This window comes from Amphiprion ocellaris, chromosome 8 (assembly GCF_022539595.1).
Source record: "Amphiprion ocellaris isolate individual 3 ecotype Okinawa chromosome 8, ASM2253959v1, whole genome shotgun sequence".
NCBI classification, from domain to species: domain Eukaryota; kingdom Metazoa; phylum Chordata; class Actinopteri; family Pomacentridae; genus Amphiprion; species Amphiprion ocellaris.
The window spans coordinates 4,231,295-4,258,133 of record NC_072773.1 but is presented as its reverse complement, the minus strand read 5'-3'; the positions used below and the strand labels follow the sequence as shown (position 1 = coordinate 4,258,133).

General features: G+C 41.2%; 1 protein-coding gene across 1 annotated transcript in view; it reads right to left on the bottom strand.

Moving 5' to 3' along the window:
• LOC111579966 (kelch domain-containing protein 8B) overlaps positions 1-26,839 on the bottom strand; it is a 269,839-nt gene that overhangs the window by 210,352 nt on the left and 32,648 nt on the right. Inside the window, exon 2 of the mRNA XM_023287512.3 lies at positions 9,898-10,956. Coding sequence (XP_023143280.2) covers positions 9,898-10,288 — 391 coding nt within the window. The 5' untranslated portion in view covers positions 10,289-10,956. The remainder of the gene's footprint in view (positions 1-9,897; positions 10,957-26,839) is intronic.

Here is a 26,839-nt window from a genome sequence, read left to right as displayed (position 1 = left end):
TAGAATCATCAATTAACCTCAGCATATTTTTGGACTGTGGGAGGAAGCCGGAGTACCCGGAGAGAACCCACGCATGCACAGGGAGAACATGCAAACTCCATGCAGAAAGATCCCGGGAAAGCCGGGACGCGAACCAGGGACCTTTTAGCTGCAAGGCGAAAGTGCTAACCACTACACCACTGTGCAGCCCATCCCACCCATCAAATTTCAAATAATCTATGTAAAAAATACTAAAACATGCAGTTGTTGTGTAAATTTATTTGTCCTGAGACCAAATCTATAAAAACTAGGCATCAAGAATGTTTGAAAATATTAATAAGTCTGGAGTTCCCCCTAAGCGTCTTTGAGCTTTTGGAAAAGCGCTTTATAAATAAAATTTATTATTATTATTATTATTAAAATGTCATTTTTCTCTTGTCCCGCCCCCCTGATGACCAAACTGAATCTCAAATAAAACTGACTCTTTTTTTTTTTTTGTATAATTTTTTTCATTGATGTTTCTCGTAATTGTGGGAACTTTAATCAACATATTTTAAACAATAATTCCTATGCATACGTGTCCCACAACAACCCTGTTAGCATAACCTTTTTAGCTGGTAGAAGAAGAAGAAAAAAGTGAATCACGATCATGATATGCTGGAATTAACATCATCAAATGTTAATATTATCAGGATCAGACTAATTCTTTGGACTGTTTTCTTGACTGTTTTCCATCAGTCAGTTTGTCCTCTTGGTCAGCAGTAACAGCAGCTAAATATCTAGCTTCTACTGCTGAGAAAAAGATCACATTAGCATGGATTAGCAACCCTGTTACTGTGATTAGAGTAGGGTTAGCAAACAACACAGAAAACATGGAATAAAAATGCTACCACTGATGTGAAAGCTGAGCCAATCAAGCCTTTGATAGTTTATTACCTATTATTGATGAATATGGAACAGAAAATTATAAAAAAGAAGGTTTATTTTTCAAAAATGTTGAGGTCCAAATGTCCTCCAACTCTGGAATGACCTATAAAGTCCCCCCTCTTCAGATTTATTTCTTCCTTTATAGTTTCGAGTTTACATAAAAGTTGCTAAGATGAAAAATTCACCAAACGTTTGAACTATTAAAGTTAAATTTTGCTCGAACGGGAGTTTTTTATTCCTCTAATGAGTGTGAGCATCCACTTAGTAAAGTGTTTTGACTGCAGGGCTCCATGGAAGGACTTCTGTGCTGCACTAGTTTCTGTCCCCGAAAACACAGCAGGAGTTCCACTACAACACCGGGCTCTTTGGTAAATATAAATACTGCATTTCATCAGACCTGAACATTAAATATTACTAAAGTGTTTTTCAGGTTTGATTCACCTTTATGGAACACAGAAATATAGAAGAGTCAGACTTAAGCAGCCTTTTCCTTTCTAGCCGACAACACATAAGAAAACCATCCAGGATCAGTTCCAGAACTACAGATGTTCCACTTCTAAACAGGGTGATACTGTACATACAGTAAAATAAGCTGCAAACTTACATGATATGGCGATTCCTGATCATAGAAGTAATGATACTAGTTTAAACAGTCTTAACCTCCTAAGACCTGAGCTTGGGTTGGGCTTGCACTTTAGATTTCTTCTAGTTATTTGGGATAAGGAGCAACCAAAAAACATAATAACTGGATAAAATCAAATATGTGATTATTATGTTTATTATATATTTTTTATATTTAGATTATATGTATATTATATTTACATTGTTGTTATTAGTATTGCTGTTATTATTCAAATTTGTATTATTATTATTTTTTATTATCATCATTATTATGAACAATACTTGAAAAAAAATGATGTCCACAAGAGGTTAAGCCCTTTATTTTCACTACTGCTGCCGTGTTTTTAGTTTTGTAAAAGCTAGAAGACATCAGTACCCTCCAAACCAGCTCATCAAAGTCTGTTTATTAATATTTCTACAAGCAGGTGTGGAAGTTTTTATTCTGTTTTTCAATTTCCAAAATTACACCATTTATCAGAGCAAGAAACTGTAGGCACAGGAGGAATCACCTTAATTTAAAATGAATTAATGTGTGACTTTCAGTTTTCTCTCAAAAAACAATAAAATCTAAGCTAAAAAATCGGACTATTTCTTCGAATATGTATCAGTGGATCTATAAAAACTTTTCAGAAACTGATTACTGAAAAACTATTAAACCTTGCGGAGGACACCATGTAATGCAGAGCTGCTTTATAGGACGATGTGTGTTTTATCTGAATATACCTCATTGCAGTCCTTTTATTATTTTTATTATTCGGTTGCACACAGAATCAGCAAGTGCGAGAAAACACATACAATAGCTGAGGATCTCATTCTCCCTGCTGCTCTTGATATGGCGTCAACAATGATTGATGAGGAAACCGCTGCAAAATTGTTCTTTGGCCAAATATCTGCTCATGCACACGCAGGATTACTGGCCATGCTTCCACCGTTAAAGGCAGGAAAACGGCCTTCTTCTTCTTCATGTAAGCTAAATGAAATGCACACACTCTTCTCTGTCGGTTTACTTTTGTCGACTGAACTGTCCAACCTGCACATTTGCTCTTTCATAGATGCACTAAAATTCTTCCTAATATCCTCTCAAACCAACATAAGTTTTGGTAAAAATCAAGATCAAACTCATCTGCATCACGCTCCACATCTCCTGTGTTTAGTTCTTTTCCGTCTATCTGAATTACAGAATATGTAATGAAGATGCACATCACAGAAATCCTCCCTCGCTCCGTCTCTATTACCTTGAAAGGTCACATCGATTCGTCGGTTTATTAGGTCGGCACTCGGCAGCCAGAGATGTAAACACAGGAGGCATGACGGAAGGAGATTTTCAACAAGTGTGTGTTCTGGTTCTGCTCCCAGTGTAAACATTCAAACCCCTCTGGAGTTTCTTTGGCCATAGATAAGCAGTATATTCCCCCTCTTTTATTGGCATGTGATCATTTCTCTCTCAACTTGGTCTTTGCAAACATGCAGCCTGAGGAATGAGCATTAAGTGCAGTTTGTTTATATGGCAGAGACAGACTGTACGGTTCCTCTCAAATCCTGTTCTGCCACGTAAACACACGGTGTAAAATATTGCAGCAGACATGTGCATGGAGGCCCGCCTACAGTCTATCGATCATTTACATAATCACAATCCTGGGACCGCTTCGGCGGAGTATTTACTGAGCAGCCATCGATCTCAGCACCGATGAGCTGTAATCACAACCCAACAGCTTCCACTCAGGAGACACTTCAAGCTTGGAGGAGCTTCTCCCAACATGAGGTGCTAATTAATTAACTCCAGCACTTCACAGGACGGCGTTTGTTGCTTCAAAGTCGTACAAATATGAAGAAAAAGCAGCTGCATAATCTCCTTCATCAGTTCTTAATGAGCCTGCATGAAGTCTTTTGCAGCAGATGACGAGGCAAACGTACGGTCAAAAACAAAAACATCAGAGAAGAGAACAAACGAGTTTCATTGGAGCGCTGCAATCAAGTAAAACTGTCGAACGAAGATGGAATATCTTTTATGTAGCCTACACTACCGTTCAAAAGTTTGGGGTCACTTAGAAATGTCCTCATTTTTGAAAGAAAAGCATTTTTTTTCAGTGAAGATAAATGACTATTCTAGATGGAAACGGCTAGATTAGAACTTCTTTTTTTTACTCCGTAAGTCTTTTTTTTTTTAATTTCGAACTAAAAAAATCATCCCCAAATTCTACCACTGTGAGGCCATAATGAGCAACTTTTGGCTAAACATAGAGATATTAGTATTTTTCATAAAGCTGTGCCTAAATTTATCTTCATACTATGAATATTTTCCGAGTTACAGAACATTGAAGTACATAGGAGTTGAAATATCATGGCTTGTAATTCATATTATTTTCTCAGTCATTTCTGAACCTTACAGCGTCATCACTACAGCAGATTTTCGGGGCTGAAAAACACATCTGAGTTCTATTAAAAACTGCAGCCAAATCAATTTTACATGCGCTCTAGGTGTCGCAATCTGATGATTGTTTTTGTTTCCTCTGCACCTTTTGCATGGAAAATGTTGCAGAAAGACTGGAAAGTAACTGAGTTAATCTCATTGAGCACTTTTAAATCCAAACTGTGAGTTCTTGAGGCCGACTCCACAACGCCTACTTGTTTTTCATAATTATCTTGTAAGTTTGATCTTTTTAATTTGTTTTTTGCTCATGTTTTAATTGTGTTTTAACTGTAACTGTGTTTTGCATTAGCTGCTGCCTATCTTGGCTCCCTTGAAAAGAGGTTTGTAATGTCAGTGGGATTTCTCCTGGTTAAATAAAGGTTAATACAAGTGGTGGGACATGATTTTAAAAAATGACCTAATTAATTACAGGCTTTGTACTTAATTAATAACGATTAATTGTATTTTTTTTTGTCAAACAGCAATATTTGACATGAAAGCTTTTCAACTCATATAAATGTTGGTTGTCGACTAAATGGATGAATAGACATATACGTGAACTTAAACAACAAAAATGTCTGTTTCATTTCTATTTATCTGCATTTTTCATCTGTCTACTACATTCACAGATTACTGTAAACTCAAAGTACAATTATAACTATTCTATTCAACATTTTAAGACTTTTTGTAAACTCAAGCACTTTCAATGTCTTGGAAAGTGGTCGATTATGGGATGGCAACACCGTGTGTTTACAACAAATCAACTGCTGATTATTTATTCCTAGCATCACAGTGTTTGAAATACATATTCTAGTACAAAAGGTCTTACTTAGGCTCAACAGCTTTACCTTTAACTAGAATGTGGGACACAGATCAAAATGATACTTTTTTCACAGGGTCATTTTAATAAAAACAGTTTGTAGATAAGCTAGAAAAGAGCCTTTTATAATGAATGAAACTGCACCTCCTCTAAGCCATTTTGTATCGATATCACCATTAGCAATAGATTTGGAATCTTCAGTAGAAAACCTCTTCATCAAACTCCCACTGCAACAGCAACTTTAATCTGTCGGCAGGTCAAAAATACAGCTGAGAGGGAAAAAGGGAAGCGGACTTTGGAAGTGTTATGTCAGCATGTCAAGTCTACAGCGTTAAAACTTCCATGGCTATTCTGCTGTCTGAGGCTCCTTTGTGACGAGGATTCATGCTCACTGACCTTGCCAACCTGTCGAGGGCGATTTAGAGGAACGGTAAATCAAAAAGTCACATTGATTGCACTGTGACAATGAAGGTTTTTTTTAAGGGACTGGGACTGGCAAGGCTCTGGACACTACAGGAAGCACAATGACACACAATGAAAAGGTGAGAAAGGTGAGGAAGATGTGGGATTTACAGCTTTCAGGAAGCACAATGAGGCTCAGACATTCAGTTTGATGCTACACTTGCAGAGCATTCGGGATCCTTCAGAGTGTCAAACTCACGTCTCCTTTCATTAGAGGTTTCCAACACCATCAGATGTGTTCATGAGAGTCATTTTCTGATGTCGGTTCAGATCAAATGTGCAAAAGCTGAGTTGTTTTACAAGCCTGCAAAAGCTTTGAGGACAGTCTGACTAACCAGGTGTAAATTTCAGCTATAAGCCAGCCATTTCTTGCAGCTTTCTGCATGTAACTGTTATCAACAAAACCAAGCAGCAACCTGTAAACTGAACATGGAAAGTTTTGCAAAAGACTTGGATCGTGCAACAAGGCAACCCTACTTTTTCCAGTAAATTATCCATTTTAATAGTAGTGCTAACGTCCCTGCATCCAAATGTTCCACCAAAACCATTAACCATGCCACTACTTTGCAGGGGCATCGTTGCTGCATCCTGGGCTTAACACCTCCTGAAACCATTATGATTGGCTAAAAGTAATACAAACAAACCCGAGTGTTTTTCAGCCCTATAGCAGAATAATACTGAGGTGCAGTCAGACCATTCTGCAGCACTGAAATGCCAGACTATATTCAGAATGACCTACAAGGATAAAAGTGCATCTGAGGAACATGTGTAGAGTAGATTAACCAAAATATCCTTAGACTGTGATGCTGTGAAGGACCTAAAGGGACGTTTGGAATCCTACAACAGGATTACCGACCACTTTTCCACCATTAAAGGCATGAAAAGGGCCTTCTTCTTCACATAAACTAAATAAAATGCACACACTCTTCTCTCTCTGCTTTACTTTTGTCGACTGAACTGTCCAACCTGCATTATTGAGTCTTGCTTTTCTGGATTTAGCTGCACGTGTTAATGAGCCTGCTAAAATACCCGTTTTATTGAGTTATTTACGCACAGAAAATCAGCAGACAGATGCAAGAAGAGGTCTTTTTTTTTTTTGCAAGTCATGATGTGTTATGATTATTTGGCCTAGTTTCAAACAGTAAGGAAAAATGCAGAGTTTGACGTTTTGCCTACTGACACTTTATGACGTTAACGTGAATCTTTAAACATCTGCTAATTGAGTTTGTGAAGGAAAACTTCCTTTATTCATAATTGAATCTGCACTGTGTAAAATGTGGTCGCTCATTAAATTAGGTGGTGGTTGCATGAATTAATTAGGAAATGCATAAATTAGTAAGACGTTCAGGAGGAACAACTGATTACTGAACTGTACAGTGGAGGGTGTCCCTAAAGTCTGGACACATAGGAAACCTCATTAACTATCTTTGTTTTCCCCCCACAGATTAAATATGGCTTTGTCGAAAGAAGGAAGACTTGAACTGGTACTTCTCAGTGGATGTGAAGGATGGACATCTCAAAAGATAGGGTTAGGGTTAGGGTTAGGGTTAGGGTTAGGGAAGTGATTTTTGGGGGCTAGCATGAATTTTAGCCATAACCACTTCTTCTGCAGAGACCTGCTGATCCAGGCGGCCTAGCTGCTGTTTTTAATTGTCTCAATGACATTAAACTAAACAAATCTAAATCTGAAGTATAACTTTTTAACCCTCCTAACCTGCACAGCAGTCTCACTGCCAACAAACACGGTCCATTATCTGCCAACCTAAAGCTTGTTGCCAGAAACCTCTGCGTTTTATTTGACCCAGACCTCAGTTTTGCTCCGCATATCAAAAAAGTTATCCAGTCTTGCTTCAAATCAGAACAATCTCTAAGATTAAGCCGATGCTCTCACACCCAGACCTGGAAAAACTTGTACATGCACTCATCTTCTCCCGTTGATTACTGTAGCTCCCTCCTTTCTGGCATTCCCGTAAAGCTCCTCTGTCGCCTCCAACTTGTCCAGCAGCTCAGCTTCTTACCGGTTTTAACAGACGACATCACACCTACCCCAGCTTCCCTCTGCCAGCTCTCTGTTCATTAGAATTAGAATAGATTTTACTGATTTCCTTTACTTTTAGAGCTTGCCAGGGTCTCGTCCCAAGCTGTATCTGCGATCTGTTGACCCCTTATGAGCCTTAGATCCTCAGGTGGGTTCTTCTGGTCATTCCAAAGTCGAGGGGCCCTGATGGAGAAGGTCCGGTCACCCTGAGGTATAGCCTCGACTTTGGAACGAACAGAAGGTCCCAAACCGTAACCCTAAGCCTAACCATATCTTTCGATATGTCCAACTTTCACATCCAATGAGAAGGACCAGTTCAACTCTTTTTTCTTTTGACAAAGTCACATTTAATCTGTGGAGGTAAAAAAATGATAGTTAATGAGATTTGCTATGTGTCCAGACTGTAGGGACACCCTGTATGTAAATGTATGTCCAAGATGAGAGATAATTAGAACAAGACAACTATTTCGACATTGCCTATTAGACATATGGCACACACACACACACACACACACACACACACACACACACACACACACACATGTATGTATATTTACAGTTACACCATTCTCCTGTTCCTTTTATCCTCATTTTCATTTTGTTTTCTTCCATCTAATTAATTGTTTTTCTATGCTTGTTCATTTTCCCGCCTCATTTGTTTAATTACACCATCCTCAATGCTTTGGCAATATCGTTAGCCCGATTTTCATGCCAATAAAACACTGAATTGAATTAAGAGAGAAAGAGAGGGGAGTGTGTGTGTGTGTGTGTGGCAAGTGTAAGTTAAATAACCAACATAAATAAAATGCATATCCATCTCAATGTCCTGCATCTCAAACGAAAAATTACTTCAAATGATTAACTAAGACGTTAGCTTCATAGGAGACTGTTGAAGAACAAACCACCTCCTGTCTCCTGCAATGTTGACTAGAACGGCTCAAATGCCCAAAAAATAGAAGAAAGTTTCCACTCATAAGCCCCTTCACTCTCAAATGTCACTTTCATTTTTGTGCTACAACACAAATCCAGTCTCTAAATTATCTTGCAATTAAATTTCTCCTTTTATTTCCCCGCATTTGACTCTAGAAGGAGGAATGTTTCTCATCTTTAATCTACTTTCAAGACCAACACAATAGGTGACATAACATATAACTTGGAAGTTAACACCAAACAAGTGATGGAATCAGGAAATCCACAAATCTGCAATTTCAGGAGAAAACAACCTGGATAAAAGCAATAAAACAAGTTCAAGTGTGATAATAGGACCTCTGTGCCTATGGGAAGTACGGGATGAAATAGGACTTTTTAGGGGTTTTTTTTGCAACACTTCTGACACTCCCTGGAGGTCATCTAAACATGTCTGATGCTTATCCATCAGTGAATCTCCTAAACCTGGTCAAAAGAGCAACATTTCAACTTCAGTTTCATTTTGGGGGAAAGAAAAAGTAAAAGCAGGAGAATCTCAAGGAACTCTGGGATGTTTCAAGAACATTGATCGCTTTATCAGGCTTAGAATATCGGAAAACTCCTGGAAGATTGTTTTGCTAGTTAGGTTGGATCATATAAAAAAAATCCAAAACGCTATCTGATTTAAATTCGGCCACCATCGCTACTGAAACAGTCTCCTCGTGCAGCGATGCTCTGCTTCCAGAGCTCCTGCAACACTCACAGCTCTCCCTGGAGGTCCTGTTAAATAAACATGCTGAGCTCCATCTGTGAAACTCCTAAACTTAGTCAAAACAGCAACACTTCAACTTCAGTTTCATTTTGTGGGAGAAGAAAAAGTAAAAGTAGGAGAATCTTCAGGAACTCTTGAGACGTTTAATCCTCATCAGTACAAAACCTATTAATCTGTACACTTTGGGTCCAGCTGGACCCCAGTAGTATTTCATCTGTTTCACATTTCTGTGCCTGTCCATATTCTCTCAATATATATTTTCCTAAAACGTGTGTCATCAATAGATGCAAATATGAAAGAAACAGTTAAATTACTATTGATGATTACAAACGTGTATTGCTTACATTATTAGTGTAAGAACTCCTGAATTGAAATGAAACTCAACGCAACTGAAGCAGTCATCACAAGAGCAACATAACACAAACATATATAAATAAAAGATGCACAATCCGGCTGGAGTCTGACTGGGATCTGCATGGACCCCAAAATTATGTTTTGTTATATATACACCACAAACCTGGTTGGAATCAAATAAGCTTTGGTGTGTGTGATGGCAACTATGTGGGTGACAACTATCTGAAGGGGCTGAAAAATCCAACTTACAAATAAAAAAATATGACAACCCTCATCAGTACTGATGAGGGTTAAAGAACCTTGATCATTTTAGCAGCTGCAGGGGAGAGTTTGCTGGAGGAATCTCAGAAAACTCCTGGAAGATTGTTTTGCTAGTTAGGTTAGATCAGATAAAAAGAAATCCAAAATGGTACCTGATTTAAATTTAGCCACCATCCCATATGAACTAATCTCCTCATGCAGTGACGCTCTGCAACTTTGCAAACTTTGAACCCATTTCTCAGAAAAACTACAGGGTTAGACCACTCTGCTTCTCTATCTTCTTCAAAGTGAGAACTACACGACATTTTCACACAGCTGAACTCTCTGCAGTATAAAATCTGTCCTACCTTTCTCCACGGTGGTGACCCCCATGGACGGCTGCCCCAGGCCGGCCCTGGTCTCCCACTTGCCCTCGTCGGGGTGGTACATTTCCACAGAGGCCAGCGGGGTCTGCTGCTGGTTCATGCCCCCGAGCACCATCACCTGGCCCCCCAGCGCCACGGCCGAGGCCCCCGCCCGGGCGGTGGGCAGCGGGGCCAGCTGGCTCCAGGTCTGGCTCTCCACGTCCAGGACCTCCACGCTGTCCAGGGGGGCGCCGGTCTCGCTGCAGCCGCCCAGCACGTAGAGGAGGCCGTCGTGGTGGACGGGGGTGCAGTAGACGCGGCGCTGCTGCATGGGGGGCAGCTGCTCCCAGAACAGGGACTTGACAGGACTCACCGCCATCTCCTGCACGGGCATGTCTCCAGGGCCGAGAGGAGGGGGCGCAGCATCGCACAGCTCTGGAGGAACGAGCGAAGGCGCCGGCTTGTTTGGACTCCTTCGTCCTCGAGAGAAATAAAAGACGGGATGGAGCAGCGCAAAGAGCGAACAGAAGAAGCAGAAAAAAAGAGGAGAGTCAGTCACTCCTCAGCCAGACGTCACGACTCCCTCTCCATCCGAATGTTTTATTCATCCAGCTGTTGGTGTTTTCCAGCAGCCATCTGCCCTTCAGCCTCCTCTGCTGCTCCTCTGCTGGGCCATTATGTCGGGTAAAGTTTGTATTCCTGAAGAAAAAAGGATGCTTGAAGAGGACGTCCCAAGGGTTAGTACGTAATCCCACAAAAAAAACCTCAATGTCAAGAGTGGAGGAACGTGAAAAAGCGATGAGATGGTACCGGATCAAAGACCTTCAGCAGAGTCCTGATAATCCAACAGAAAGCCTTTAGAGCAGCAGGTTTATAGCTTCAAACAAAAGGGCCAGGGGTCCACCTTCTGACAGAAAAAAAGGGCTTTTATAATTTAACCAAAGTATTTAAATGAGAACTGCAGGACTTCCTCGCATTTATAGAAAGGTCCTTTAATTAAACGAGGAGCTTAAAACTCCCATGGAGCTTCCTGGTTCTGACTCCGGAGAGGAAGAATTCAACCTGGAAGGAGAAACAAGACAGGATCAAAACCTCAGACTGACAGAAAAACACTGTGCTTCTATGCTCATGTTCCTATCTGTCCTGTGCTGAGCTGCTTCAGGTGCTGCTGCAGGAAAACAAACAAACATCAGCAGAATTAAAGATTCATCATCAGACACGCCGTCGCTGCACAGCAGGTTTAACTAATTAATGCATCTTTTCCTCATGACGGCTGCAAACAGCGGGAATGTTCACGTTACAGAATAGTAACAAGAATGTCTGTCTGTGTGTTTGTGATCAGGCAGTTTTGTCTTTTTTCTGCCTGAAAAAAGTCCATAAAACAACCTCAGCTGGTCCAGAACGCTGCTGCTGGAGTCCTTACCAAGACTGAACAAGTCGATCACTCCAGTTTTGAGGTCTTTGCACTGGTTTCTGGTCTCTCAGAGGATAGACTTTAAAATACTTTTGTTAGTTTCTAGAGCTCTGAATGGTTCAGGGCCCAGGCATATCTGTGACCTCCTTTAAACATATGAACTGTTCTCAGGTTTTCTGGTTCAGGTCTGCTCTCTGTCCCCACAGTCAGAACCAAAAATGGAGAAACAGCTTTCAGTTTTTATGCTCCACATATCTGGAACAAACTTCTGGAAAACTGCAGGTCTGCTGCAACTCTCAGCTCCTTTAAATCAAGGTTAAAGACTTATTACTCCGCCAACGTGGTGGAGTTATGTGACAATTGGCGTTGGTCTGTCTGTCTGTCTGTCTGTTAGCAACATTACTCAAAAACAGACTAACAGATTTGGATGAAATTTTCAGAGAAGGTCAGAAATGACACAAGGACCAAGTGATTAGATTTTGGCAGTTACGCTGTTTATAGTCTGGATCCACGGATTTGTTAAAGATTTCTGTATCATTGAGAGATAATCATGGCGTCACTGTAACCATGACAACAAGTGAACGCTACATCAGCTGCCTGCTGATGATCACATGATTGTGATCCTGCTACAAATCCAATGCTGTGGACTTATCAGGACTCATCCGTGAGAAATGATACAAGGAACAACTGATTAAATTTTGGGGGTGTTTCTGAGTCCCATCAATTCCCGCCGCTCGCTACATATTTCGGTCACATGATTCGGTATCTGTACATAACGTACAACATGAATAACACATGCCTGCGCTCAGCGCAAGCTCATTTTGTTTGTGGGTACATCTATATCACGTAACCCCATTCTATGTTACCGTGATTTCTGATCATCAATAACTAATAAATAAATGCTGCATTTATAAAAAAAAACAAATCTGCTGCGTTTCTGACGCTGCCACATCGGGGAATGAACAACCCTGGTGGAGTACTGCTCTGTCTGAGTGCTTTTCTAGTTATTCTTTTAACACCTGTTTTATTCACATCAATTTTTGCACTTTTCTGCATCATGATCACCAACTGCATGAAGCTCTCTCTGATTGGTTACATGTCACCGGTAACAGCCAATCATCTGAATCTGATCATCTGAATTTATAAAAAAAAATAATGTTGCATTTCTGACAATGACATATGGGGAATGAACAGCCTTGGCGGAGTACTGCGCTCTCTGAGGGCTTTTCTACTTTAGCAAGTGCATCACTGCGCAGTTGAATGTAACTTATTATATGAGCTCCTGTGTTTATAATTTCTCATGTTTACCAGGGACTGCACAGTGGTATGATGGTTAGAAGATCTCTGGTTCACGTCCAGGCCTTTCTGGGATCTTTCTGCATGGAGTTTGCATGTTCTCCCTGTTCATGTGTGAGTTTTCTGTGGGTTCTCCTGCTTCCTCCTACAGCCCAAAAACATGCTCAGGTTAATTGGTGACTCTAAATTGTCTGTAAGTGTGAATGTGAGTGTGATTGTTTGTCTCTACATGTAGCCCTGTGATGGACTGATGACCTGTCCAGGGTGTCAGCTGGGATAGACTCCAGCCCCTCCACGACCCTAATGAGTATTAAACGCTGTCTAGATGATGGATGGATGGATGTTCCCCAGTTGTTTCATTGTTATTTTGATGCATACTAACAGACAAAATCATCGACTGACGCTTCAAGACAAATATTCCTACATGTTCTGACCATTTGTGCATCATAAAATCGGTTTTCCTGCACACATAGAACACCCCGTACTTAATCAGCGGTTGATTGATCTGTTAGCAGTCACGTTTTACTGCATACAAGGACACATGAGGATCCTGTTGGGGTTTGGACGGTAACTAGATATCCATCAACCTCCCGGCTGCAGACCTTCATCGTATTCCCACTTTAGCCTCGTGCTTCCAAATCTATCGTTTTCTTTCTGCTTGAAGATGCTGCAGGCCAGATTTAGATGTAAACAAATCCCCACTGGGGGCTGTAGAAATGCAGGTTTTCAGTTCCAGAGATGCAGACTGTTTGTACATCACCGTCAGCGAGGAGTTAATGGTGTTTAAAGTTGCTTAAACCTATGCAGAGGCACATTTTCTCAGTAAAAGTCACCTTGTACATCCCTCAGGAGATGCTGTGCTGTAAATGTGCTCCAGTTTTCCTTCCACGGGGGGTTGAATCCCTGCGTTTAGCTTTTAATGTGCCGTCGACTGACTGTATTAGGCGTCGCTAGCAGGGACGGAGCCCCCAGGGAGCCTCGGTCACATCTGCCACCAAGCTCCACCATTCACAGCCCACAAACAGACCATAATAATGTGAAGCAGCTGAGTGCCGGGGGGACGGCGTGTACTCTTTACTGGTTTTATATAATAAAAAGCTGCTCGATTACATCCCTAAATGAAACATCTACCTGCAGCGGCTCCTACACGGCTAATTTACAAACTCATAATGTCTCTGAGTCGCATATTTTTGGCATCAGCGTTAGGAGAAAGAAATCATCTCTAATGAAGCTGAAGGAAATCCATTTGCATAATTTCAGGTTTCCCAGGTCTGATAATCTCCTCGGTAGACTCGGGAAGGTCTGGATGTGGCTGCAGCCTTCATGATAAGACGAGCTGTTAAATTTAGCAGCAAAATTTAACCCACATATTTCACATCAAATGCTGCGACGCTGCCTCGTTTCCCTGCTTGTCTCCTCGTTCCTTTGTGGCACAGGTTTCATATTCCATCTAAACATCAGGCCTGAGCTCGTCTAGCAGAATAATAGAACTCAGAAAAATAAGAGAAGAGGACTTTATTTTTGTGGCTCTCAACACTGAAAACACAAAACAGGCATCAAAGACAACAAATGTCGACATCATTACTTCTTGACATACAGATGCATTTAGCTGCTTCTTCAGTGTGTCTTCAGGTTTAAAACTGGTTTGTTCAGCTCAATGTGAAGAATGAAGCAGAGAGAAGGCCGTCAGTGAGGAACTATACTGATAAGATGCCTGTAATATCAGCACATTTCACTCAAAATCACTATAAAAAACTCAAAATTACCTCAAAAATCCCCTAATTTACAACAAAAAGACATGAATCACCACAGAAAGAAGCAAAATTATGACAAAAACACTCAAAATCTGTGAAAAAAAACCTGCAAAAACAACACTGAAAGACTCAAAATTACCACAAAAGATGTAAAATAGCCACAGAAATGCTTAAAAATTAACACAGAGAATCAACATGACCACAAAAAGACTCAAAATTGCCACAAAAGATGCAAAATCAGCAGAGACAAACTTAAAATTACAGCAAAAAGATGTGAATTCACCACAGAAAGGCTCAAAACTACCACAAAAAGATGTGAATTTATCACAGAAAGGCTCAAAATTACCACAAAAAGATGTGAATTCACCATAGCTGACTCAAAATTAACATAAAGAGACTCAGAATTCACCACAAAAAGACTCAAAATTACCACAAGAAGATGCGAAATTGCCATAGAAAGACTCAAAATTAACACATAGAATCGTAATTATCACAAAAAGACTCAAAATTGCCATAAAAGATGTGAATTCACCACAGAAAAACTCAAAATAATGACAGAAAGGCTCAAAATTACCACAAAAAGATGTAAAATCGCTACAGAGAGACTTAAAATCAACACAGATAATCAAAACTACCTCAAAAATACTCAAAATTATGACAAAGACTCAAAATCAGCCAAAAAACATGCAAAAACAACAGTGAATGATAATTACCACAAGATGTGAATTCAAGACAAAATTGCTCAAAATTATCACAGAGACTCAAAATGACCACAAAAAGATGTAAAATAGCCACAGAAAGACTTAAAAATTAACACAGAGAATCAAATTTACCACAAAAAGACTCAAAATTGACACAAACGATGTGAAATCACCACAGAAAAACTCAAAATTGTGACAGAAAGGCTCAAAATTACCACAAAAGATGTAAAATAGCCATAGAAATGCTTAAAAATTAACACAGAGAATCGAGTTTACCACAAAAAGACTAAAAAACAACTAAAAAGACTTCCAATTACCACAAAAGATGTGAATTCACCACAGCAAGACCCAAAATTATGACAAAAAGGCTCAAAATTAACAAAAACAAAATTAACATTGACATAACATGAAATTGCTGCAGAAAGACTTAAAATTACCACATTAGATGCAAAGTAGCCGCAGAAAGACACTAATAACTACCACAAAAAGGGATGAAATCACCACAGCTGACTCAAAATTAACATAAAGAGACTCAAAATTACCACAAAAACCTGCAAAATGACCACAAAAAAGACTTTCAGAGATGTAGAACATGCTGACTGTCCTGCTCCCAGTCAGTTTCAGCGTAAAACCACCAGTCAGATGATTTAATATCCTGCAAACAGCAGGTTTTAATGTTGATTGATCATGAATTCAGGCTCCTAAAGCTGCAGCTCCACAGATAAAGTCCACATTTTTCCCTCTGAGACCATCTGACTGGTTCAGAAGTCGTGTTTTTTACAGGTTTTCTTTGGTTCACTGAAGCACAAACCTGTTTCATTTCTCTGTCTGGGTAAAGGTCAGCGTGTCAGCAGACCTCAGACCAGTAATTGGTTCATTAATTATAAATATACAGGGTTTTCATATAGTGTTTATTCAGACAGCAGGTGGAAGAAGCAGAATATAGAGATATAGTGTCCTGCTTCCTGTTAAATGTCAGCGTTTTAACTGTCTATCCTTTAGGCTGCAGGTACTGAACTCCTGCTGTGTCTGCACAACACACACACACACACACACACACACACACACACACACACACACACACACACACACACACACACACACACACACACACACACACACACACACACACTGTGGACAGTATGAATGTGAGTCTGATTGCTTTGCGGCTTCACTGTGATGCTTTTCTGTTGAGACCTGATGGGAAAACCTGCTCCGACTGGGTCTCAGGTTTCACCAGCATCAAGCAAAGACAAAAGACATATTATAAAGCACATTTGAAAGTTTTGTCGATAAAATATTGATCAGATGTTCAAATATTTGCTGCAAATTCTTGTTTACGGGGAAGGAAATGACACTAAACATAAAATGAAGGCTCGTCACAACGGCTTTAATAAGACAGATTTCACCACAAACTGATAATATGAAATAACTTTAGACTCATTTTGTAGTATTAAGACATATTTGATCACATTAAGACGTATTTTATAGTCTTGAGACATATTTTATGGCGTTAATACATATTTTCGATGTGTTTTCTAGCTTCTTGAATTGACAACAGGCACGGGACAAATCCACGAATCATGTCGTGAAAATATCAAAATTCTAAATAATAATTTGTGTTAATATGTTTAATGGAAGCAGAGTGGATGTATCACATTCAGTGGTTTTCGTAGCGTACAGCTCAACATGTTTACAGATAATAAAATTTTCCCTCAGCTGAGAATCTGAATCACTCATAAAAAATCATGAGGAGAAGATTTGGTTAAAGGGAGACGCTTTTCACAGACGATTCACATCTGAAACTCTGAACAGAAACAGGTTAGCTCCACAGCATCAGTTACCATGGAGATCTAGCTCCACAGCGTCAGTTACCATGGAGATCTAGCTCCACAGCATCAGTTACCATGGAGATCTAGCTCCACAGCATCGGTTACCATGGAGATCTAGCTCCACAGCATCAGTTACCATGGAGATCTAGCTCCACAGCATCAGTTACCATGGAGATCTAGCTCCACAGCATCAGTTAGCATGGAGATCTAGCTCCACAGCATCAGTTAGCATGGAGATCTAGCTCCACAGCATCAGTTAGCATGGAGATCTGACTGCACAGCATCAGTTACCATGGAGATCTAGCTCCACAGCATCAGTTACCATGGAGATCTAGCTCCACAGCATCAGTTAGCATGGAGATCTGACTGCACAGCATCAGCTACCATGGAGATCTGACTGCACAGCATCAGTTACCATGGAGATCTAGCAGGTTAAACCTAAAAACTCTGACTTTCGACTCAATGTTAGCATACCTCGCTAACCCACTAACCCCACTTTGTAGTTCAGGCCTCTGTTGCTGCATTTAGCATGTTGTTGTTGTTCAGTATTCCCAGATAAAACTGCATCTACGGTACTTTCAGTAAGAAAAAGTTTTTTCAGACTTTTGGCATCAACTTGTTACCAAAGAATCAATTCTAGTGACATCCATAGGAAAGAAAACAAATAAAAATTGAACAAAACAACATCATTACCACAGCAGAACTCCTAGGATCGGAATGGATTGTTTCCTTACTGTCAGTTTATTAACTGCTCTTCACTGTTACTTGGAAAACTAAACTTTTCTTCTCTTATTAAGTCATTTTTGTTTAACAGCAACTGCAATGTGAAAAAAGCTCACTTGACTAAATAGTGAAGGTTTATATAAATAAAATTGAAGTTTAATCTGCCAGTAATGGATTAATTAATTTAGTGTTAATGTTTCTCCAAAGGGGGAAAAAAATGAAATGACAACCATGCAAATTGTGTTTTCACTTGATGACATTTACTTGTTTTATGCATTCTGCACTTTTCTTAACTTGAAAAATAAAACCCCTGATAGACATTTACAGACTCCTGCATGTTTTTACCCGTTAGTAGGAGCGACTCCTCGGTTAAAAACCTGTCAGGATGCAGCCTCCAGCTTCTGATGCACAGTTTGTGGTTTTACAGATGGAAAAATCAGTCAGAAATCTGTGAGATGTGACAGAAAGTGACCTTCTGTGCTGCTGTATGAGCCGCTTCCTCAGTGATTCATTCAAAAAGTTTCATTTAAATCAACAGAAATTCAGCTGCATCACCAGGGAACCCTCAGTTTATGTCAGTTTGCAGGTTTTTCATGGTTTTTCTTTCTGTTGCTCTTCTAAATGCAACATTTTAACCATTGACCTGAATAACAAAATAACAGTCAACAGCTTTAATAATTCTATAAATATTATGAACAGTTCACAGAAAATAACTTTGTGCACAACTTAAACATAATCACAGAAACTTTAAAGTTCCATATAATATTCCAGTTATAAAAAAAAACTGCTCATAAACAAGTTTATATGCTCCTTTACAGGTAGCTTGTAGTTTTTCTCATCTCAGTTTATCGAACCATTAAACAGTGTTTTTAGAGGGTTAATAAAGATGAGGGAAGAAAACTAGTGAAATGAGAAAATAATAAATCAAAGAGTTTTAGACTGAAGAAAGTTTTTTTTTGTTAAAAGAAGCTACAAAAAAATTGATTAATGCAGCTTTAACCACTTTTCCTTTAATATTTTGGGACCTGACAGATATATTTGTGCTTCAAAATGATGCAGGCTTGAGTTCTGTTTGTGGATTCAACACTGGATTCATTAATAAGCTGCAATTTTGGGTCAATTGAGAGAAAAACTGGATGTTATGGCACTAAATGATCTATATATGTAACCAATACACTGTGTTTTGTAAGGGTTATTAAGAAGGAAAAGAGAAAACAAAATTAATGAGTAATGAGAGCATATTGTCTTCATAAAACAATGAGCTGAAAGAGGCTAAAACATCAGAATGAATGTAAAACTATCACATAACACTTTTTAAGTCTTTTGAGCAATAATTCCTGTAAAAATGCTGATTAGTGCAGCTTTAACTTTTCCCAGGATGCAGATTTGAGTTGTATTAATGGATTCATGATTAACACGCTGCTGAACCTCCGTCTTGTGAACCGTGTTGCAGCATTTTCCTGCAGGTCTTTGAAGTCGTCTTATGTGCAGCAGCTCTCTGCAGTTAAACCCCACCGAGGTCCGGGAACAGAAATCTTATTACTGCAGGTCTTTTTTTTTCTGCAGAGCTGGATGAGATGAAGCTCTGTGACACTGAGCAGCAGAAGACAAACTTTCTTCAAACCCACACATCTCCACCGTAATTAACTTATCACGGCCGGCTGGATGCTGGAGGCTGGAGGCTGGATGCTGGAGGCTGGAGGCTGGATGCTGGAGGCTGGATCCTGGATGCTGGAGGCTGGATGCTGGAGGCTGGATGCTGGATGCTGGAGGCTGGATGCTGGATGCTGGATGCTGGATGCTGGAGGCTGGATGCTGGATGCTGGATGCTGGAGGCTGGATGCTGGATGCTGGATGCTGGAGGCTGGATGCTGGAGGCTGGATGCTGGATGCTGGAGGCTGGATGCTGGATGCTGGAGGCTGGATGCTGGATGCTGGAGGCTGGATGCTGGATGCTGGAGGCTGGAGGCTGGATGCTGGAGGCTGGAGGCTGGATGCTGGAGGCTGGAGGCTGGATGCTGGATGCTGGACGCTGGAGGCTGGATGCTGGAGGCTGGATGCTGGAGGCTGGATGCTGGAGGCTGGAGGCTGGATGCTGGATGCTGGAGGCTGGATGCTGGATGCTGGAGGCTGGATGCTGGAGGCTGGATGCTGGAGGCTGGAGGCTGGATGCTGGAGGCTGGATGGTGGATGCTGGATGCTGGACGCTGGAGGCTGGAGGCTGGAGGCTGGATGCTGGATGCTGGACGCTGGACGCTGGAGGCTGGACGCTGGACGCTGGAGGCTGGATGCTGGAGGCTGGAGGCTGGATGCTGGAGCTTGGAGGCTGGATGCTGGAGGCTGAATGCTGGATGCTGGAGGCTGGATGCTGGAGGCTGGAGGCTGGATGCTGGATGCTGGATGCTGGAGGCTGGATGCTGGATGCTGGATGCTGGAGGCTGGATGCTGGAGGCTGGATGCTGGATGCTGGAGGCTGGAGGCTGGATGCTGGATGCTGGAGGCTGGATGCTGGATGCTGGAGGCTGGATGCTGGATGCTGGAGGCTGGAGGCTGGATGCTGGAGGCTGGAGGCTGGATGCTGGAGGCTGGAGGCTGGATGCTGGATGCTGGACGCTGGAGGCTGGATGCTGGAGGCTGGATGCTGGAGGCTGGAGGCTGGATGCTGGAGGCTGGATGCTGGAGGCTGGATGCTGGATGCTGGAGGCTGGATGCTGGAGGCTGGAGGCTGGATGCTGGATGCTGGAGGCTGGATGGTGGATGCTGGATGCTGGACGCTGGAGGCTGGAGGCTGGAGGCTGGATGCTGGACGCTGGACGCTGGACGCTGGAGGCTGGACGCTGGACGCTGGACGCTGGAGGCTGGATGCTGGAGGCTGGAGGCTGGATGCTGGAGCTTGGAGGCTGGATGCTGGAGGCTGAATGCTGGATGCTGGAGGCTGGATGCTGGAGGCTGGATGCTGGATGCTGGAGGCTGGAGGCTGGATGCTGGAGGCTGGATGCTGGATGCTGGAGGCTGGATGCTGGATGCTGGATGCTGGATGCTGGATGCTGGATGCTGGAGGCTGGATGCTGGATGCTGGAGGCTGGAGGCTGGAGGCTGGAGGCTGGAGGCTGGAGGCTGGAGGCTGGAGGCTGGATGCTGGATGCTGGATGCTGGATGCTGGATGCTGGAGGCTGGATGCTGGAGGCTGGAGGCTGGATGCTGGATGCTGGAGGCTGGAGGCTGGATGCTGGAGGCTGGATGCTGGAGGCTGGATTCTGGATGCTGGAGGCTGGATGCTGGATGCTTGATGCTGGATGCTGGATGCTGGAGGCTGGATGCTGGATGCTGGAGGCTGGATGCTGGAGGCTGGATGCTGGAGGCTGGAGGCTGGATGCTGGATGCTGGAGGCTGGATGCAGGCAGAACGATGCGTTCAGGGTTCACCGCTTGAACACGAGCTCATGGATTCCTCTCAAGCTTTACTGTAAATGATTTTTGAAGAAGCAGGGTCATAAGTGACAGACAGATGGTTGTAAAATAAGACTTTTAAAGCGCTGCGTATTCGACCTTGAGAGGCAGCTGGATTCTTATAAGATTATTTCATATGAGAGTCCAGAGAATCCATCTTGGCAGGTTTGGAGTGAATTTATCACCAAACCACAGCGGCTCAGACCAATAAGTGTCCTGTTAGATCTACTGGCACATGTGTTTTAAAGCATGAAGACAGATGAAGAGAGTTGCTTGATTACAGCAAAAATCATGATTATTTTAGTCAAAATTGTGATTTTTTTGACTCCTTGCTGATTTTATAAAACTTAACCCTTAGATGCACGATTGATTGGACCCTAAACTCTTCCAAAAGTGGGTCAAAAATGATAAGAATCCATGTGTTTTAGGCCATTTTTGTCATTTTGTTGAAAAATAATCATTTGTATTATTGTTTGTATTGTATTTTTGTTTGAAATATGTTTATTTTTCACTTCATAACAGATTTTGAACATTTTGATAATTGAAAAAGAAGAATATTACACAGAACAGAATAAAAGAATGTCACCATCCGTGTTGTAGACATCTTTCCACTCTTTTCCTCCAGCTGTTGCTGCTCTCCATCACTTTGTGCATGATATTATCAGTGATAAAGAGCTTGGGGTAGTAATACAAATATTACAATTTATTTAAAAGTATAAAAGGTAACTTGAACATTTAAATGGAATGATATCAAAAACATGTTTTTTGAGGAATAGCTGGAATATGAAATGATAAAAACTTTTCATTACAAAGGTATTACAAGAAAACAACTTCACCGGCTCACTTTTGACCCACTTGTACATCTAAGGGTGTAGCTTAAATTCTAATTTAACTGACAAGCAAGTAGAAGAATTCATGGTGAAAACTTGGAATAGACTGATTATTGACCTGGTCCATTATCGAGGCCGATATTTGGCATTTCCCAACTAGAGGAAAGCACTCAGAGAGCGCAGTACTCCACCAAAGCTGTCCAATCCCCCATATGCATGTGTACGTTATATACAGATACCGAATCGTGTGACCTAAATATGTAGCGGGTGGTGGGAATTGATGGGACTCAGAACCAGCCCCACAATTTAATCAGTTGTTCCTTGTATCATTTCTGATGGATAAGTCCTGATAAGTCCACAGCAGTGGATTTGGGGTAGAATCACAATCATGTGATCGTCAGCAGGCAGCTAGCATAGCCATCACTTGTTGTCATAGTTACAGTGACGCCGTGCCGCTATCTTGCAATGATACAGAAATCTTTAACAAATCCGTGGATCCAGACTATAAGCTGCATCACTGCCTAAATCTAATCACTTGGTCCTTGTGTCATTTCTGACCTTCCCTGAAAAATTCATCCAAATCTGTTAGTCTGTTTTTGATTAATGTTGCTAACAGACAGACAGACAGACAAATCAATGCTGATCATCACTTAACTCCACCGCGCTCCTTGGCAGAGTAATAAACTGATCAGTTTTCTTTTTTGTGTTGTCAACTGCAGTAGGAGCAGTTTAAACGGACCAAACATAAAAAGATATTTATGTGATTTCTGCATCACCAACTAAATACATGCAGGTTTCTGTGTTCTAACTATTGCACTAATTATCTATTAAGTCTCTCTCATGGTGCAAGTCAGGAAATACTCCAAAAAATGTAATTTCAAGACACTCTTGAAGTTGGTGGGCGACGGATCAACCTTCCACTACTAGCAGGGATAAAAATGAACAATAAGAAAGCAAAAATAGCAACAGCAATCCAGCATAATGACAGCAGGATGGATTCATTCTGCATCTGTTTCCTGGAACAGAAACTAAACAGGACAGTTACTGTTAAATCTCCTGTGAGATACAGCAGAACTGAAGTTGACCCAAAGGCCTCCACTTAGAATAAAATGTGATCATCAGCTGTTAAACCTCTCAGGAGACAACGGTAACCTTAGCAGCTCACAGCCAATAAAAACCTCCCGGGGATTCTTCAGTATGAGAACACTGAAGTCATTAAGCTGATGGAGAGGAAGGAACAGCTGGAAGTGGCAGTTTATGAAGGTGTATAAAGTCACATATTAGCCATTAATCAAGTTTACAACACCAAACAAAGCGTCTGGTGACTGATGTGTTTTTCGATTTACTGTTAACTTTAAAAACTACCCTCCATGTGGAGACTCTATAAATATAGTAGGTTATGGGATGGTGTACAGTCAAGGGTCATTACTTTCTGTTACATAATAATCAGTAAACTATGACGTAATCAACAGTCTTACTTCAGTGCTGAGCTGCTATGTCACTTACATATAACCAAATTAGTCTAATTTTTTATGAGGGATCAACTGATATTGGTTTTCCAGGGCTGATGCTAATTATTTGGGGATTGAGAAAGACCAATAACTTTTATTTGGAACAAATATACATTAAATGTAATGTTTTAACAGCATGTGATATCAGAGAACCTGTCATTCATAACCAGACTTCTTCATTAATAATGGTGACTGTAAGTGAAGATGTAAAATAGAAACAGGGGTGATTAAATGATCTCCTCTGTTTATGTGACTGAGATTGATCAGCTTTTCACCTGCTGTTCTTCTTTGTTTTCTTAATCTTTCACTATTCTGTCATTTTTAATGTCCACTAAGGTCCAGATCTTAAATTAATTATTGTTTGCCAGATTCTGTTACAGGTTAATCTGCCTTCTAACTTAGCCGCTAGTCATTAGCATAGCATTAGCCATCATGAGAGGAGCTAACTTCCTGGTTTGTGGTGACAGTTTGTGTTTCTTGTTCAGACATTTCGGAGATCACAGAGTGACATTTAATTTATCAATAATTGGCCAATTAAAATACAAATAATTACTCCGCCAAAGAACATGCTGGTTTGTCTGTCTGTCTGTCTGTCTGTCTGTTAGCAACATTAATCAAAAACAGATTAACAGATTTGGATGAAATTTTCAGGGAAGGTCAGAAATGACACAAGGACCAAGTGATTAGATTTTGCCAGTGATGCAGCTCATAGTCTGGATTTACGGATTTGTTACAGATTTCTGTATCATTGCCAGATAGCGGCATGGCATCACTGTAACCATGACAACAAGTGAACACTACATCAGCTGGCTGTTGACGATCACATGATTGTGATCCTACTACAAATCCACAGCTGCGGACCACAAATTGTTTAAAAATTTCATCCATCGGAAGTCATATAAAAACTGAGCAACCTTAACATATAACAGTGTGCGTGCAGCTGTTTTGTTTTAAATAAGAGTGCGTTGTTTAGCACTGCATGATTTAAACTTCATATAAACGTTCCAGCGTTACAGATAGTGGGAAGGTAACGGAGTCTGCAGGGCCTCTGAAGAGGAGGCTCGCTAATGACAAGTGGCATCATTAACACAGCTGCAGAAAATGGTTTTTCAAACACACTCAGTAATGAATGATTCACACAGGAGGCAGGGGAGCTGTTGGAAGATTTCAGGTTAAAATGGGCTAAAAAAAAACCCTCAAATAATACAGTCTCCACGAACAAGATCAGCAGCCAAGGAGTCTGCAATCGTGTTTCTTGCAATTAATGCAAATAGCAAAGAACTTAATGGATTGAGAAACTATCTGCATGATATAAACGGGTGCAAAAATGTCTCTATTGGCTGCAGTCAGGGTAAAAACAACTCAAGGCGGACACATTAAGCACTGATGCTGACATTCCAGGCCTTAGCATGGTGAGTTTCACAGTCAAACCATTTATTTTTCCATCCCCGACGTCTCGTAAAATCAAAACAATCACGACGTGAGCTTTTCCAGTCTCCGGTGGCGTCAGATTCTCTCAAATCAATTATGAACAACACCGACAGCCTGCATTTCCTTTCATTTCATGTTCTTATTGTGGGAGAGACTTGTCTGGCTAGTGTGGAAATATGCACTATACATCCGCCACTTTATCTCATGGTCATGTTTACATTTCACTCAGTCCTGCTTTTCTTAGCTCTTAGTCGTTGCTCAGTTCTAGTTTTGTTTCCTTTGTTCTTAGTTCACCTGATTTTTGCTTTCTAGTTCTTAATTTATTTAGGTTTGGGCTTTTTAAATCTTATTTTTTACATTATATTTCTAAATTTTTGTTTGTTTTTTTAATCGCAGAACCTTTTGAGTGTTTATTTAATGTCTACTTTTGCATGAAGAGAGAGTAAGGTCATTTTGATCGAAGAATTGACAATAAAGCTGACTTGGAGTTTGAAATATTAAAAAGGAGAACATTTCCGACTGAGCAGACCAGGTGATCGCACCTTGCAACAAGGAAATTCACAGCATCTATGGCAATAAAAGAGCTCAGATTCACGCTTTTACCTATGGGTGACAGAATCACTGCGTTCTACTAGAGCTGCTGGACAGTGTTCAGCTCCATTGCTGTTTGATCTGTCAGCTGCTTTTGATACGATCAACCACCAAATCCTCCTCTACACTCTCACTGAGCTTGGCATCTCAGGACCAGCCCTCCACTGGTTCATGTCCTAACCTCTCAGGGAGACACTTCAGAGTATCTTGAAGGGGAGAAGAGTCCGAACTGCTCAGTCTATCCACAAAGGTTCCACAAGGGTCAGTGCTCGGTCTCCTCCTCTTCTCAATATACACAACCTCTCTTGGTGCAATAATCCACTCCCATGGTTTCTAATACCATTACTATGCTGATGATATTCAGCTCTTCCTATCAATCCCCCCAAATGACCACACTGTTTTTATCTGGATCTTGAAGATATCTCGGCATGGATGAAAAAACGCCACCTTCAACTCCACCTCTCCAAGACTGAGCTCATTGTCCTCCCAGCCAGTCCCTCTATTCAACAAGAAACCAACATCCAGCTTGAATCAACCCAACTCAAACCCACAAAGTCTGCCAGAAACTTCGGCATCATGATCGATGACCAACGAACCTTCAAAGGCTCATGTGGCCTCTGTTGCTCGGTCATGTTGATTCTCCCTGTACAACATCAGAAAGATCAGATCCTTCCTGTCCAAACATGCAGCTCAACTCCTGGTCCAAGTTCTCGAATATCATGGATCGACTACTAAAACTCCTGACCGGCAGTCCTCCCCTCATGCACGGTCAAACCTCTGCAGATGATCCAGAATGCAGCAGCATGTCTGGTTTTCAACCAGCCAAAAACAGCTCATGTCACCTCGCTGTTCAGATCGTTTCACAGGCTTCCAATTCAAAACTCTGACACTTACATTCAAGACTACAATGAAAACAGCTCCCTCCTCCCTGAACTCTCATTAAGGTCTACATTCCCTTAAAAGGCTCCTGATCCAACCACAAAAGAACCAGTCGATAACTGGACTCTTCTCTTCTGTGGTTCCTGGTGGTGTTACCACAAGTTAACAAACTCTGTTCAATCTGCAGAGTCTCTCTCAGTCTTTAAGATAAGACTAACAACCAGCTCTTCGCTGAACATCTTTGCACTTGACTTACTGCAAGAAAAAAACTCCTATCATGTCTGCACTGCCTGTAAACACCACGGTCCAACTATCACACGAACTTGTTTTATGGCTCTTATCCAGGTTGTTTTCTCCTGACTAGATCCTTGCTAAATGAAATTCTAGAATAGCACTGCATGAAATAAAGACATATATGGTGCACACTAGGATTTACAAAAATAAATAATGCTGGAAGAAGTTGTGGAGGTGATAACGAGGAGGAACATCACTCAGAGAAGACATGGGTGGTGAGATAAGCAGCGACTTTTAATT